The sequence below is a fragment of the Rhea americana genome, unplaced genomic scaffold (assembly GCF_003343005.1).
Source record: "Rhea americana isolate MKP2758 unplaced genomic scaffold, rheAme1 scaffold_143, whole genome shotgun sequence".
In the NCBI taxonomy this organism is placed as follows: domain Eukaryota; kingdom Metazoa; phylum Chordata; class Aves; order Rheiformes; family Rheidae; genus Rhea; species Rhea americana.
Window position 1 is genome coordinate 520279 of NW_028185517.1, and position 17372 is coordinate 537650.

The 17372-nt window shown below is 40.2% G+C and overlaps 1 protein-coding gene across 3 annotated transcripts; it reads left to right on the forward strand.

Moving 5' to 3' along the window:
* Positions 1 to 1889: 1889 nt before the first annotated feature.
* On the forward strand, positions 1890 to 10185 carry TNFRSF4 (TNF receptor superfamily member 4). Of its 3 annotated transcripts, none has more exons than XR_014895071.1 (8): positions 1890 to 2377; positions 4934 to 5056; positions 5381 to 5482; positions 5916 to 5982; positions 6525 to 6757; positions 7061 to 7186; positions 8003 to 8516; positions 9103 to 10185. XR_014895071.1 is itself a non-coding variant. In XM_085298949.1 (7 exons), exons 1-7 carry the CDS (start codon positions 2224 to 2226, stop codon positions 8068 to 8070), a joined length of 873 nt encoding a protein of 290 aa, XP_085155075.1. In that variant the 5' UTR covers positions 1890 to 2223; the 3' UTR covers positions 8071 to 10185. The 3 variants fall into 3 exon arrangements, 1 of the variants encoding a protein (XP_085155075.1); XR_014895072.1 differs by having other exon boundaries at positions 8003 to 8322; XM_085298949.1 differs by having other exon boundaries at positions 8003 to 10185.
* The last annotated feature ends 7187 nt before the right edge of the window (positions 10186 to 17372 follow it).

A 17372-nucleotide genomic window follows, 5' to 3' on the forward strand; every position in this document is an offset into this window, starting at 1 on the left:
CCTCCTAGCTTGGCTCATCTCGGCACCCTGAAACTTTCCTCCTCTCCTACTCCAACCAGAGTAGCTGTGTTCAAGTTGGGTTTTGGGAGCAGTCTATGGCACATAACATCTCCACAACAAAGCCAGGCAGAATATGGGACAGGTTAACTGACATTGGCCAAAATCCAGCCACGAGTATGCTAAATGATACAGGATGATTACTATGCACTCTCCCTGTTTTATTTACTGGCATAATGTGGCATATAGAGGAATGCAGTGATACCAAGCCCAGTAAAATTCAGGGATACTATATGTAAAAACTGAATTCTAAAGCTGGCATGTGAAGTCTGTGTGGTGGCTGCTTTTATTAAATAAGAACACTTTAATGCAGATGAAATACTTAACAGGAATATCAATGTTTCATCATCACTGCTCTGGTATTTTGGGAGTTTTCCGTTTAAATGTACGTAGCAGACTTCTAGCCTTTCCCAGTGAAGTTCACAAAAAATGTTTGCATTTTCAGTTCCTTTCTTAGTGAACAAGCAGAGTCTCCTACTATTGTGAAAGAGAATGAAATAAAAAAAAAGAAGAAAAAAAAGAAGAAAATTTGATTAAGTACCGCTCAGGGAAGAACTTAGTCATGAGATGTAAAGCCACCTGAATGATGTTGAATGCAACAATACAATGAGAAGAGATTTGGCTGTTTCCTGTGTGCAGATATTGAATATGAAGGTTGTTGAAGTATGCTGGTATGGGCTGTTTGCTCTGTCTCCTGTAGTCCCTTTTGGATGAAATGGCTTTAACATGTGACTCTTGCATAGTGTCTGTTTCTCCATGCCCCCCCCCCCCCCAATAATTGAAAAAGTGGGAAAATACCTCCTGGTTTGCCTTACTTTTGTTTTCCCTGCTACTGTGAAACAATCTTGGAGAAAATTGAGAGATGAAAAGCAGCAGTCTAGAGAAAACACTCCGATAGTTTTGCTGTTCAGTCTTTCCAGGTACAGCAGGCTAACCATGAGTCCAAATATGCTGCTATTCTCATCATCTCCTTCACATTTAGACAGTCGATCTGCTCTGTCTGGGAAGTACGACTGTTTAAGTAATGGAAATAGTCAAAAATGTTGTGTGTGGGATGTTCTGTTTATTTGGGCCTTTGCATAAATGCTTCTAAAGTGTCTTGGTAGTGGAAGACCTAAAACCCAGGTTGTGGGTCGATAATACCAAGTTAGGAAATTTCTGAGAGTGAACCTGGAAAGTTAAACCCCTTTATTGTGATCGCCTTTTTCTCTACTCTATGTGCTTGCATTGGGTGAAGGCTGGACTGCAATGCTGGTGTGCTATTCAGTGTCCCCACCTGTCTTACTGCTGACTTGCACAGCTGGATGGAGAAGGCATATGGGGGTTTGGATTGTGAAGCTAACGTGCTTCTGTAGAATAAAATAGGCATCAAAAGTAGCTGGTATGTGAGTATTACATCTTTTACTTTTGTAGGGCACTCCTTTGCTGTGTAGAAAGCTACTCTTTCTGTGGGGACAAATGGGATGAAGTAACATGCAGCCTCTGTTTAGGAATTGGGAGCTTTCCTTTCTTCACTAGCATTGCAGGGAGTCTTATATTAAATGTCAAAATGGACTGTGCAAATGCTTCCCATCTGTAGCTTTTACTAGCTATGAGGAAAAGATCAAGACTGAAGTGCTATTCCACGCTCTTCGAGATGAGAAATATCTTTTTAACAATGATGTTTTTATGCAGCAATGAAAGTCATGGGTCTGCTGTCCCCATGAGACCAAGGGGAAAGAATCTGTACTTCACCTTTAAGGAGTAAGCCTATGTGTGGGCTACCTTTCATTTTATGCAAGGCACCAGTTTGTAACAGTTCTCATGTGTTACAAAATAAGGATCATCTTTTCTAGTTCTCTCCCTGTTCTCAAGCCATGTGCTTTAGCACTAAGTGGCGAGGTATGTACCTAGCCGAAGGCTGACATGCGCTCTGTTTTATGACTAAGAATGGAAATCTTTTGATAACACAATTCAGTATGTTATCTTTCTGCCTGTGAATATTTTAGTTGTGAACTGCAAAAAAACATGCTTTCTGAGGCGGGAAGAAAAAAAAAGGGGTGGAGCACATGCTGGAAATTTCATGACGACTGACATATGAACTCGTTCTGGTCACCAGCAGCCTAGAGTCAGTTCCTCCAAGATTTTGCCACTGTCAGATTTTTGCTGGGATAGTAGGGCTCTATTATGGTTGGACAGATGTTAGTTACTAGTTTTTACTCACACTTTTATACTGTTTTATTCTTGCTACTGACTGTCACTATTACCCACTGCTTGAGACTGAAATGTAAAGAACATGAATATCCTTTTGGTGAAAAATGCTGCAAAGACTGTGCTCCTGGTAAGTAGGCTTCATTCACTGAGTATTGATTGTGCTTGTTAGATATAATATCTATCAGTTAATAACCCACAGGTGGTTAAAAAGTTTGATAGTTGAAAATACAATACAGRTAAATGAAGCATAACAGAAAAGCATTTGAGCATTTCACATCCTTCTAGTTTGAAGAAATAATTTCTGTAATGTATGGAATTTAGGAACTCTCTTTGAGAGAGTTAATATTTCATTTGTGTGGCTTAGTTTTCTTAATGTGTTAGACTGGTACATTTTCACTGTGGGAGTATGAGTTGAGAAAAGATTTATGTTACTATGTGTTTACTTAATTAAGAAAATGCAACTTGGAAATATTGCATAATAATAGAAAATGTCAGGTAATTAAGTCTGTTGCTAAAGATTATTTAAAAGCTTTCTTTTATAGCGAAGCTTGTGCTAACTAAGACTTAGATATTTTACAGCAAAGATATAACACCATATAGTAAATGAAAATTGAAAAATTATAAGTGTTTGATGTACAATATTTTTTCCAATGGTCTGTTAGCAAATGCTGCTTCCCCCTGCCACCAGAAAAGTTGTGAAGGACCTTAGTTTTTTGCTTGATCCTTGGACCTAGACTGGCAAAGTCTAACTTACTGAGAAATTTGTGTGTGTTGCAGAAACTGAACGAATCTGAGTGTTTTAGGTCATATACTTGTGTGTTTTTTTTTTCTTCTCACAGCTGCTGTAACAATCAGTGAGTATCTCTGAAAGCAGTGCTGAGGGGCAAATGCAAAATATCAAACATCAAGTACTTCTGATAATTGGGATTTCATTATAGAAATGACTTGATGGTGCAGAGTAACCACAATTAACAGCTGATACTACTGTTCAAGGAGCAAGCAGTTGACAAAGTACTTTTAGTACAGTCAGTGCTTACAGAAAAGAAGGGTATATTTTTACTTCTAGTGAGAGATTAGATCATGTCTGTAAATGCAGTTTCAACTTAATCTTGTATGAGGTTTTTATATGCATCTTTCAAAATAGATTTTACTTTCTATTTTTATAATTAAGCCTACTACACAAAATGAATGTGTGAATTGATACAATAGAAGTTGAAACTAGTAGCATTTTTGAAAGTGCTGATTGGAATAGATCCTCATTCAATCGGAGATCTAAGACTTAAGATGGTTTATTGCATGTTCCCAAAACTACTGAAGTCTGTGTGCTTCTGAACTCTGCGGAATTAGTCACTGTATGTGGATACAAATAATTCATTATCTCTAGAAGTGTTTTGTTTCTCCTTACTCTGAAGCTCTGAAGGTCCTTTTTTTTTTTTTTTTTTTTTTTTTTTTTTTGGATGCTGGTATCAAATTTGCTGCTGTTGGGAAAGCAAATTAACTTGCATTTTAGTCACTAAAAATCTCTTGTCTTTTGACACTGACCTAAAATACAGAGAAAATGAGTAAGGAAAAAGTTGGTGCTTGTTGTTTGACTACAGAACAAGAAAATGAAAAAAGCAGACTCTGAGAATAAGGGCATATTTGAGTGCAACTGTGAAACTCTGGTCATTAAAACTGTCTGTAGTTCCTGCAGTGCTTGTCACATGGACAGAAGCTAGTGAGACAGAAGGAGCATGTCTGACTCCTTTACCAAGGTCCACCTTTGACTTGTTTCTATTTGAACAAATCACTTCACTTAAAGCTTGTCATCTCAGTCTGCAAAACTGATATTCTGTGAAGCAGTGCTGTATACCACATAGGTTGGGAAAACAGAATTTGCGGATGGAAGTGTTCAGAGCTTAGTTCTAAATGCAATGTGTGATATCCATTTAATGTTTGGAGTAGTAACAGATGCCTGCCTCGCATCTTGCTCTGTCTCACTATTTTGGGAATTGAGATAGCAATGTCTTTGATACTCATGTGTGCCCACATAGTTGCATATCAAAATACAACCCCATTTATTCATGCTTAATGAGATTTCCAGCAGAGATCTTAATGGGATCTGCTGGGATCTCCAGCAGAAAGATACGGCAAACATTTGTTCCTGAAGGCTTCACTGATAAATTGCCTGTGAATCTGTGTGGTACCTGTTGCTCTTAGTACCTGTGCCCACCCTGTTTGGGGGGGGGGGGGGTTACTTTGAGTTGAGTTGCATGATTTTTTTTCTTCATGGCAGAAGGCAAAATCTGTCATGAAGCTACTGTATTACACAGATCAGAGGCATCAGACCTATTACCACAGTAAAACCTGCATTTTTTGGTCCCTCTCTTTAGCTGCAAACCCTGGTATCTAGGCCATTTTAAAAGGTAATCTAGGGAAGTAATACTTGGAATGCACTGGGGAAAATCATTTGGGATATTGCCTCAATTCTCAGCAAGTTATCAGGCTCCTGCTAGCCTGTTAACTGCTTAATTTATAGTGATTTTTGTAGGACAAAATTTTGAGGGCTTCTAGCTCTGAAGCTGCTGAACATTCTTAGCCAGAGTTTTGAATGGAAGTGTGACTTAGGATACTCTTTCATTCTAATGTATGGGAATGAAGAGAACTTCTTAATGTTTCTCCTTCTACTTGATCTTTTTTTTAGGTGAAAGAATGAGAAACCGCTGCACAGAAAAAGCAGAAACAGACTGTGTCCCCTGTCAAGATGAATACTTTAGTACTGAGCACAACCACAGCTTCTGCAAGAGTTGTACAGTCTGCGACACTAGTAAGTCAGCTGTATAATGGTCATTTCCTTATGAATTTGAGAGCAAATCATTCTTCATATGCTGTCTCATCTTTACTTTCTTCTCAAAGGCTGCTATCATCAGGTGCCTGCCTCTTGTCTGGAAGGATCAAATCCAAAGATTTTCTGGGTTATAATTTTGCATTTCTTATCTCCTTGTCACTACTATTGATAGAGCCTTCAAAGGTTAAGCTGCTTGAAAACTGGTGTCTGAAGATTACTAAACTTTGTGCTCTGCAGAGTATTGCTGCACACAGTGGATAGGCAGTAAGTAATTTGATGTGTGCTATGTTCTATTTTCCCTAGGGATGGGGAGCATAGAGGTGAAGAAATGTGAGAAGACCTCTGACAGAATTTGCATGTGTATTGCAGGTTACATGCCAGATGCCAAACATACGCTGGGAAGTGGTAAGTTAGTAATGGCTGACTCTCCAACCTCTCACCTGCACTTCAGATAACATGGTTATTCTTTTCATAGTGCAGAAACTGTTTTCTTCTTTCACTTACATCTCCAAGCAAGCGTTAGCAGCAGGGCAGTTGTACAACGGCTGCTCTGTGATTTCTGAGCTGTCAGAGATGTTAATGCTCTCCTTTTTAATATTCATGATTAGCCTGTAGAGAAAGCAGAAAACCTAGCCAGCTGCATACTAAAAAGGACCACTGAGCATATTGTCTTACTCCTGAACCATTGTAGACTATGGTTTCTAGAGGCTATGTGGATTTTGTTGGGTTGGTTCTAGAAGCTAGTCTATTAGTATAAGCCATAAGTACAATTGCTGTTTAACTGTCATGTAACTATTTTACTAACTCAGGTCCAATTCTGTCTTTTTTTTTTCCCCAGTATGCTTACCATGTCGTGAAGGGTTTTATTCTACAGGGGGAAATGAAAGCTGTCAACCTTGGACCAAGTATGTATCACTGATCCAAACGTACTCAGTGCAATGTTTTGTATTTACTTCTATAGCAATAAATGCCCAGGCCGTGCTTAAAGCTGGTGTATAGAATAAACCAGCAGTAGATGCAGTGAAATCATGTTCCTGATTAACTCTCAGGAGTCCTGAGCAGCCTGTACACTGAGTTGAGGCATCTCTCTGCCTTCTGCTGCTTTCCCTTTTTGTGTGGTAACAACAGTATTCTGAGCCTTTCCTTGAGGTCTGGATGTGTTTTTGAAGCAAAAGGCTTCTTTGCCAAATGCAGTTGTACTCCAAGGCTGTTGTGTGCACAGATACTAYGAAAAAATAAGTAACTGGATCACTTCAGCTTTTTTTCCTACTGATAACTTTGATATCAGAAAATTACCTGTTCTTCACATACTTACAGAATCCAGAAAAAGTCAAGTTTGAATTTGTAGTGATAAAGCAAGTGTCACAATATTCACTTGTGAATGCAGGTAACTTAAGTCCATATTTAACTATTAAAAAAACTACACTAATTTATTTTACAACTCTAGCTGTAGTGTTCTTGGAAAAAAGACTCTTCGTATGGGGACGAAAACGGAGGATGCTGTTTGCAGCAGCCAGCTGACCCAGCCAACTACCTCTCGGAGTGTAACATCTGCTTTGCACCTTTTCACCACCCACCGCAGGAAGAAGATGTCAACTGCAATGATCTCCTCATCCAAACCTAGTGTAGTCCCTCTTATCATTTGCCCAGATAAGAACAGCCCCACAGAGACTAATTGGGGTAAGGAGAGGGAATGACCAAGTCTAGTCTACCGGTGGTTACTAGAGCTGGTTAGAAACTTTCACTTGAAACTAATCAGAAATGAAATTGCACTCAGAAGCAGCAGAGTTCCAGACTTCCTGGTGGTTTGCTTGGGAGCTGAAACTTGCAGGCTGTGTGGTTCAGGGGTGCTCCCTATTGAGCTGACTGCCTGCATGAGATCTAGAGTTCTAGGCTCCCTATTCTGAAGCCAGAAAGTCCTGGAAACTCCAGCTAGAACAATGAATCTTTATTGGTGTATCCTTTCTCTGTTTTTTCCTCCAGGTCCTTTATCACTTATTGTTATTTGTCTGATATTGCTCATGGTATCTGGAATGTCCATTCTCCTATTGATTATCCAAGCAGCCAAAAAAGAGACCGAGAGGAGACCTTGTACGAACAACAATCAGAGTGAGTTGCTTTTTAGGGAGAGACCATACAGAGAAGAGAACAATTAAGGTTCCTTAGTTGAGCTCTGGGTAATTGTTTCCATTAAAATCAAATTAGCTGCTTGGGTAGCATAGTGTCACCTGCAGTTAAGGCAAATACTCAGTTCTTTGATCCTGATGCACTAGACATGTCAGTGTCTCAGGTTTGTACTGTAGAGCACAGACTCCTCTATTACCATGCAGGAAGACTGAATTTATAGTGTGTGCTAATGGAAATGGATGTGAAATTGTTTGTTCAGCTTTTGAGTGAATCATTAGAGGGCATTAATTCTGGTACATCATTGACTTTAGTCTGTTCTCTCTGTTTTTCTTTTTTCTTTTTTCTTGTCTCCTTCTCCCTTCTTTCTCCCTGGTTCCCTCCAAAACTAATGTAATAAATTTGAGCAGGAACCTCAATTCAGTATAGAGAGGATCCCAAACCACTAATCTTCTACATGAGCAAAAGTAGTTTACAATATACTCTTTAGAAGTGAACTGCCTTAGTCTCTTTCAAATGCAGGAGAGGTTTGACTGAGAAGAGCTGAGCTTTCTATTCAGAACCAAATGGGAGTCTGGCTCTTGAGTCAGCCCGCAGCTGGCTCGTGTTCCATTAAGGGAGTAGTGGTAAAATACATGTATTTGTTTTCACTGTTCCTTACACTTAGTGTTTCCTAGCATTGACTGGAAGGACAAGCACTGACTTAAGTCATTCATGTACCTAGGCATCCATGCAACTAAAAGTCTCTAGCTTCCCTTTTGCCCTTCCTCAACTACTCTGTATTCTTATTCTGTCTTTCAGGACAGAGCTTTCGACTTCCTATCCAGGAAGAACAAATCGACTCCGATTCCAGTCTCATCAAAAACTAACTCCACGTTACATTAGTGTTTCCTGCATTTCTGAGCCCGTCAATTGTAACAAGTAATGTGACAGAGTATTCTGTGGCTATACATAAGGGTGTGTGTAACTGGTTATTTGTACTTCTGTTCCTCTGAGTTTCCTTGATCAACCAGAACCCAGGCATCAGAACCCAGGGAGGTGTAGCTGTTCATGATGTAATCACACGATTCTTTCTCTCTCAGATGGGTCCTGTGCACATCATCCCTGTTGCCAGGCCCCAGGTAGGTACAGCACTCTGGGCATCTCTAACCAACTTTGTTATAGTGATAAGCAATTGTCTTTGGACTGAGGAAATTGCTTATAAAGCTATAAGAGCTAATCACTGGGGATGTGGAAGAATGGGATGGGCAAGAGGGAAGAGCTGCTTTGTAACAGAGTTTACTACTTGTCCTACAATCCTAGACTGCCAAGGAAGGTATGTCTCCCTTCTGTCGGTGCAACCATCTCTAGTATTTCAGTCTGGTCTCCAAGTGAACTTTCCTCCTTTTAGGCAGAGAATTACACCCCCACCACCACCACCACCAATGAACCTAGCTAGCTTCTTTGTGTTTTCAAATTTTCAGCTTTTTTCTTTGCCGTCAAGATGAGTTGCATATGTTGGCTATGYCTGCAAAGACAGAATTGTTAGCAATTCTAATGCTGACACCACTAACTCTTAGTTGCCAGTTTGAAAGGTGACTATTGGGGCCACTTCTGTCTTTTCTGACTTTCTCTAAACTAAGGCATTGAGAAAATGTTATGTTAACACTGAACAGTGTCACTATAGGCTGGCCAACAAATGGAATTAATCATGATGACAGGGCAGCTCCAGATCTAAGTGTTTGTATGCAAAGTGTGTGGAAAAGAGAATCTATGTATTCACTACTAAAAAGCCAAGGAAATAATAATTTCAGATTAGAACATTATTAGTGGAGACTGTAGTTTAAAATGAGAAAAGACAAAGTACAATTTGTTCACACTGTATACCTTAGTAGTTGTTGTATGTAACTTTTTTCCACAAGGTCTGCACAAACAACATGCTCTGTGCTTCATCTTGGTGAACATCCTGCTGTGCTGAATGCTCTGGTGTGTCCATCCTCAGCAAAGGTGGACAAGTCAAACCTGATCTCCTCCACAGTAAAATAGTTTAGCTTAAACCACTTCTGTGGAAYTTGATTGCTTGCTCGGAAGTAATTCTGTGGATGTAGGGGAAACCCACAAGCAAGTTTGGATCCAAACAGTGCTCCAGATTTGAACAAAACATTTATACATTTTACTTACTTTTAGGATCATATACTTGGTGATTTAGAGTTTTTCTACTGGTGAATGGTAACTTTGATGGTGTGAAAAGGTCCTCCAGAAATAATTCAAAAAAAAAAAAAAAAGTAATTCCCCAGGTGTTCTCTTTAGATAAGAGAATAGCTGGGCTCTTAACAGGGCTGACCCTCTAGAACTTTGAGGGTCGCATTTTAGTGAAGACCTGCAGAAATCATCTAACAAGAGGTAGATGCCCAAACTATGCTGTCATGATTCATCTGAATGTTCACCTTCTGCATACTGTCAGGGAAAACCTGCACTTAAAACTGAAGAAGTATTCTTGGTCTGGTCTGTGTGCATTTAAAATACACTTGGATGTGAGCCTACATACTCTATGAAAGCTGCATCTTTACTTCATAACATTTTCACAAGTCAATTAGTTTGTAGTTTTAGAGAGCATTCAAATTTAGATAGCAATTTCAAAACCTGAAGTGCATGAAAGGTACCTGAAACATTATTGCAAATGGCTTTTGATGTAACTTAAAATATCTCAGCATAGAAAGTTCAAGAAGAAAAATTATTCTGTAATTCAGATTTTTTTTTTAACCTTAAATATAACTCCTTGGTAGATAACTCAGCAAAAGATTTATGTATTTTTATACACAATACTAAAGCATATATGAAGATATGCAAAAGGAARCATGTACAAGAATATAACTGGTGTCCAGAAACATGTTTTTTAAACACTTTGTTATATGTTATACATATGGTGTGTTTAACAGTGTTTTTCTATATTGAAGTGCATATACGATGTATATAAGCATTTGTATTATATACAAAGTATAATAGTGACCTTTTCAAATAAATTCTGAGATTGGTTTAGATGCCCATGTATGTATGATGTGTATGACTGGAGAGTGGAAACAATCAAGAAGAGGATTCCAGCATGATTCACTAGGGTTGAGTGAGAACATAAGATGAACATTGACTTTTTTTGTTAGGTTACTGTACTGGGGTCTTTGAACCTCTTAAGAAATGATTCCCACAGTTACACATCCTCACAGTGAAGATCCTAAGGCTTTTTTTGTTTGTTTGTTTGTTTTTGTTTTTTTTAGTCTCTTGGCCTTTTAGACTACTTTCTTCATCCTGACCTGGAGTGGCATCTTGTCATACTGTCTTGCAAGCACAGTGAATAGTGCCTTACTGCTCACTAATTAAGCTCACTTATATTCACTATACACCAACACAATTGATGACTGCTGTAAGGGTAGCCTGAGACCTTGGTTGGACCTTGACTGTTCCCCGAGTCTATTAACCAGGAGAATTCACTATTGCTAAATGGGACGAAGTGTATATGTGAGAGCTTTCTCTATGCAGTCTTGGCTGAGGTCTGCCAAAGTCATTGCAGGGTTTAGATGTGGCCTCAGTAACTAGCTGTGAGAATGGTTCTGGGAGATCCCTGCTGTTACTGCATAAAAGTGCCATTCTCACAGAAAGCAGAATGGCCAAACAGTCAAACCTTTGGCTTAGTAGGCTTAAATTTAGTATGCTACTTAGCATTCACCTTCCTGGGTAACTTCAGTAAATTGTGTAGTGCTTTGCTCTGTAAATCAGGCCTGGTAGCAGTTCTGACCTGAGATGATAAGGCTCAACCATTTCAAAGACGCAGAGATCAAATGTAGAGGTCTTTGAGAGTGTACAATGGTGTAAGTGCAGTCATCTTGCGATGAATGAAGTGGCAGAATACAGTGGATGAATCTGAGAAATGGAATCCAGGGAACACCCAGAAAGTACCTAGAAACTGCTTATTAAGCTTGCAGGCTGCACTTTGAAGATGATAAAACTAGCACTGTGTTTTCCCAGAACTTCCTGAGCAAGGTGCAGATAACCTGTGAGCTATCTGAGGCTGTGGGTTCTATGAAGACAATACAGCTTATGGGAGCAGATAAGCTGTTGACTCAACAGGTGCTGCTGTGACAGCAGAGCTCCTTTGTGGTGTGGGCTTATTAGCTGGTTCCACGAATCTTATGCTTGGTTTCTGCTCTCTGACCTCGCTGTACGGGAAGATGACTGGGTGCRTTGTGTTCCTGTGCCTACCTACAGCCTCCTGTCTAGGAGTTTCTTGGGGACTAGAGCTCAAGTTCACCCTAGCTGAAGAAGGAACTGCTCTGGAAATGCACAGCAGAGCTAGTATAGCTGAGGAAAAGTTGCATTTGCTCATCTCCATTTGGGAAACTGAAGATAGTCCAGAATGTTGTGTGGCTGGAGGCCTGTGATAGCTCTTGTGCACTGTGATTGCTAATTGTTCTGCTAATGCATGGTAGTGAGCCAATCTGTTCTGTACTGCTATAGAATTGTTGCATTGAATCACTGTGCAGAACTGTAATCTTATCAAAAGAATTAAGCCATGATAATGCTTGATAGGCTAGGAAGCATTTAAAACTTGTTTTTTACTTTGAGGGATTTGGGTATTGGTAGGTTTAAATAAATTAACATAGCTATTTTACTGTAAATAAAAGAATAATAATTTTAAGAACTAGTCATTCCTCTCAAAAGGCCTATTCTAATTTCTCATTYCACAATGAAAACTATAGAACCAACATGCTGTAAACCATACAATCTTCACTGAAATGGCAAAAAGTAATTGTGTTAAGAGTAGGTAGAGAATCTTGAACACATTGGTGCTACCCACACTCATTTCATCCTGCATACCAGAAATGAAACTTTCCTTTTTCAAAGTAGGGGCCTGTGTCACAATGTAAGTTCATGTTTTTCAGTCTTTGACATTTTCTCTTTTTGAGGCACTTGCTAAGAGAGACATAGGCTTTATAACTTCTGCTACTGCTGCTTCATCTAAACTGATAAAGATAGGGCTATACTAGATTTTTTTCCAATATAACACAGTAAACTGGAGTGTCCGATTTTTTTTTTTTTTTTTAAGCCACAAGAGTCTGTTGTCATTGAAAGGACGTTCACCTTCTTTTATTCTGCAAACCAGTACAAACTCTACTTTTGGAATAAACTGTATTGGCACTCAGGGTGGTTCATAGAGCTATGTGATTAGTAAGTTAAATGCATCTCTATCACCATAGGGCCCTGATTCAGTAAGTCACATAAGCAGCCAGTTTTGCATATGCTTATTCTTTTTCTTTTCTTTTTTCTTTTTTTTTTTTTTTAAATCCAAAGTTGACAAAAATGTCTGTGATTCTTTTTTTCTTACCTAGAAAAGCAGTCTGTTTTTCATGAATTATTTAACTTCTTTTCAGCTGTGCTACCTATGCATTACTTTTGTTTCAGGCCTTGTGTCCAGCTGTTGTCCTTGTTTGTTTGTAATTACTTCTCTCCAAAGACAGATTAGGGCATGAGCTTGCTACAGCAAACAGGGAGGATTCCCTTCCCTGCCAGCCCCTCCTCTCCTTCTGATTTCTGCCTGAAGAATTTTTTTCTTGCTCTCTTACATATGAGGCTGTTGCATATGGCTTTCTGAAGTTTTAACAGACCTATTTGTTTAAAGTGGTTCTGCCTAGTGCTTTGTTGCATTCAGCTCAGGAGAATTAGGACAAGCACAGATAGTGTTTGTTTGAGAATGATCTTGAAAAAAAGGATATAAATGAACTGTGTCTCCCAGCCCTTGGAAGCTCCATTCAGAGTGCAGATTTGACAGTAACATATGCATATCATGCTTTGGTGGTTATTCTAATTTTTTAAAAAAAGATATGAGCCATAAGTTTGTTCTTTTTATCTTCTCTTCTTTGTCTTTTTTTCTACAAATGTATGACAATTTTCTGCTGCTGTGGCTACCCTAGATCCTTTATCTCATGCCTTTTCTCTTCCTCATCACATCCTCCTGTGACTTAGAAATGCATCAAAGTGACTCAAGTTTGCCATGAAAGACTTCAAAAAGGTCACATCTGATATATGCTATGCCAGGTGGCAGGCTGGAGAGGAAATACACAGCTTGGTAATGTCAAGGAGTTGGGTTTTTTACATCTGTCTGGTTTGATTTCCCTCTGTGAAATGTCACTGATACATTGCTACCCAGCCACTGTTCCCTCCATGGAGGTTGCCTTTGCAGGATGGCCAGGTTGTGCAAGCAGCCCAGAGAAGTGACTACAAGACTAATTTCTTTGGCTGAGGCAGAGCTCTGGTGAGTGCATGCTGCAGGCCCTTACTGCTGCTCAAAGGAAAGATCCAGGGGTCTTTGCAAAACCCTACTTGTTTCAGAGTGATAAGTTTTTAACTTGCCCATGGGACCACACATAGCCTTACRTGGACCACCTCTGCTGATTCCTGTGACCTGAGGCTTACCTGGTGTTTGTGGGGTAGTAATTCTCCATGTGTGCCAAAAGAGGGCAGGCATTAACCAGGCTCTGCAAACACCCCAGACTCCATAAACTTCCAGATGAGCTGCCCTCATCACTCCAAAATCTCAAGGCTGGTCAAAAGGTGAGCAGCTGAAAGAAACATTTAACAATTTTGTCCTCTAGTTTCAGGTTACAGATAAGTCAGTCGTCCTTAAGCCTTGTTACCCCACTTCTTGGACAGGACAGTGCAAGCTGTTGCTATCCAGATGGTGTCCTTCTAGGGAGACTGATGTCACTGTGTCCCATACAGAGTTATACTCGGTGTCTGCTTGCTGCAGACTACGGGTATTCCTCTGTGCTTTCTGCAGCCCATCAGAACTGCTGCTGTGCYGCAGGGTTCCCTGTGTGGCAAGTTATATCACCTGGTGTGCCCTAGAACCCCAGTGGGGGAGTGGGAGAACAGACTTTTTTCCTTAGGGATGCTGGAAAACTCATGGCATTAAAGAAGTTAAGATGCCCAAGCATCGTGGTGGTGTAGGCCATACCTAAGAGCTGGCTATAAAATGAGTTTGTCTAAAATATGTCCATCTTTCTGGGCACAGAGTGTTCATGTGCTGAGAAGTGACTTCCATGACTGGGRGTGTTCCTCTCCAGAGGAGTTTGTGGTTTTCATGGCTATGAGCAAGGACACAGGTAACGTGTTTCCATTTTCTTTCTTGATATTTAGATTTTGCCTGTCAGCCTAGGTAGGATAGGATCTGCCTGTCACGAACAAAGAGTGTTAATTAGCAGCTGTCCTTTAGGGTTTTTTTTTAATCCATTGATGAATCACAGGGAATCTTGTGCTATCAGTCTACTGAAAGCCTGGTGAGAGCAAATGTTGCTAACAATGTGACTTTCCCTGATCTTGCTCTTCTATGCAAGMAATGCCTGACAGAGATTTTGCAAAAAGACCAGCCTCCAGCTGTAAAGCTGGGCTAGCATTCTGGCAAATGCCAATGTGGAAAATAGCATAGATCTGAACAAAAGTCCAGGTACATGGAACTTTGTTTTTTAATTTGTTTCTGTAAATAAGAGGTAGCTTGCTATCTGCGCTGTGCCAGACATAGGGGAGAATCATTTTTTATTATCTAAACTGAAAAATAAGGGATTAGCCACAAAGAGGCCTCCATTCCAGCAACCACTGTCTCTTATAGGTGTGATATGTTATCTCTGTATCAGGCAATGATTTGTGGTCCAGAGCATCTACTGACTTCTGACCTTGATGGGACCTGGAAAACTCATCACAGAGGCAAGATTCTCCTACTGCTAAATGAGAGAGTCCTACCATTTCTGCAGAGCTCAGAGCTCCTTTGCAGCTGTAGAATCCTTTGTCCAGGAAAGGTCTAGGATGGGAGTAACACTTAATGCAGGTGTGATGGCATAGCGAAGGTATCTATAACTAGACTGACTAAAAGTTGGATTGCAAGAACATAGGCAAGTTATGATAACTGCAGGTGAATCCTTTGGATAGCAATGGAGTTTCCTACAGTGAGACAAAAACAGCTTATGAGATAGAGCTTGCATGGCAATTTACACCTTAGTCCAGCATGTTTCATTAGCCATTTGGAAATTGCCTAAACTTCATGTGAATATACTCTYACTTGTAGGAGAACTGTGTGGCTTGCTTCTTTGATCACTCATTATGTGGATAATCCACAAAATCTGAGTCAGGAAACTAAATATTCTCCTTGGCCTGTGATTGACAACATTAAGTCCAAGCAGTGTCAGTAAAACCAATAAACTTGCAGGAACTAATCATGTGTTAGAGAAGTGATTTTTTTTTTTGCTTCCTTCCCAAAACATTAGTAGTTTGGATAGTTCAGCAAAATCGTAACTCCATTGGCCCCAAGCAGAAAGGAAAACTTGTAGAGTTAGGTGCCTGGCATTATGTGTAATGTTCAGGACACAGGTGGATACAGTTATGGTGAGCCAAAGTGGAACTCAGCCAGCTTTATGGATACTCTTGGGAATGTGTGCCTTGAAGACAAGGATGCAATTCACCCTACCTGTGCACAGCTGTGGGCAGAAGAACCCGCTGGTTCTTTATCTCATTCTTGAGCATTTTTTCTAGTGTCGTGTGCAGACCATGGTAGTACAGAGCTGAGAGAAAGGACTGGGGGATCTGTAACATCTCTTCTGTTCCACCCCTGTGTGCACTGTTTCAACCTCAGTCTGCCCTGAGCTTACAGCTATACATGGACATGAGCAGGTGTGGCTGTTGCTCCTCTGGAGGCTAAGGCGGGAGGTGAGTTGCTACATTTGTGGTCTTTTGCTGTACATGCTTCTGTGTCTCCTTCCTTTGCTGGAAGGAGAAGCCTATCTTTCCCATGCTTCCTGATACACAGCAATGAGGCTGCACACTCAGAAATGAGTTTCATTTCCTTGAGGAAGTCATGAAGGATTAAGACCTCCTCATCCAAGTCTGAGGAACAGAGTCTGGCATGCTAATCACCCTTCAGTTCCAACTTCTGTACAAGCACTTGGGGAGCCTCTCTTCAAAGGGACACTGGCAGCAGCGTTAGGCTGCTCCTTTTTAATGGAAACTAGAAACCCTGGACCCTGAGGGATTTCTGCCTCAGCCCCTAGATTCATTTCTTTGCCTTGTCTAGATCATACCATCTCTTCCACTTTCAGGTAAAGAAGAAACCACTACATGTTGCATGTGCTCAGGCAACCTTGAAGACCACATTACTTCCTGTGGCCTTTCCAACTCCTGGGGTTATAATTTTGAACGTCAATCACAAGGGTTGAAAGAAGCTCTTTGGGCGGTAAAACTTCTGTTTCTGGAGGAAGGTAAAGCCTGTGAAGATCACTTGTTAAAAGATCTAGTTTAATTCAAAAATGCTATAGTTAATCCACTAGCTGTAATGAGTAAACCCACCAAAGAGGTGATGAAGAGGTGGAAGCTACTGCTTATTGATGAGTGTAATGGATCTTTGTTCTATCCGTAGATGCAGAGCATTCTGGAAACTCTACCAGATCTGTATCAGGCAGTAGCATAGTACCTAGAGGCATGGATGTATATCACCTATAAGACTGAATGACAAAGGAGTCAGCAGATGAAATGTCACTTTCTCAGAGACAGGTAAGATCAGCTTTAGAAAACCCCCAAAGATTTTGCAGCCAGATAGTCAGGTTGTCTCTGAAAGGTCACTGCTGACTTTAGTGGTTTAGACTTGGCATGTACAACTATTGTTTGTGCTCTGACTGTAAATGTTCCATCATCTGGCAGTATCTGAGCATGACTGTAATGCTTGATCAAGAATGAAAACACGTACAGACCAGTTCAGAAAGCACCAACATTCAAAAAAGTCAAAGGGAAAGAAAYGGTTAATTTCTAAATCTGATAAGCACCTGCTCACCAGCATCCTGATCATGTTATCAGATATGTTAACTAAGTGCCTGCAGGATTTGCTAGGGTTGGGGTTCCTTTGTGTACCATCTGCTAGTTGTCTCTGTGTAGCACCTTTAGAGGTCGCTTCCCTATTTTTGGGTTTATGATGCTGAGCAAAAAGTCTAGTTAAAGTTCCTGTTTGAGATTTAAGTACTAATGTTCATCTTTGAACTTTGGAGGAATGGCTRTTTCCTTCATCTGGAATCATTGTCCCTTCTGGTATACATGGTCTAATCTATTGATATGGCTATACTTCTCCTCCTAAAGATGAAAAAAAGTAAGGCGTCAGGAGTGC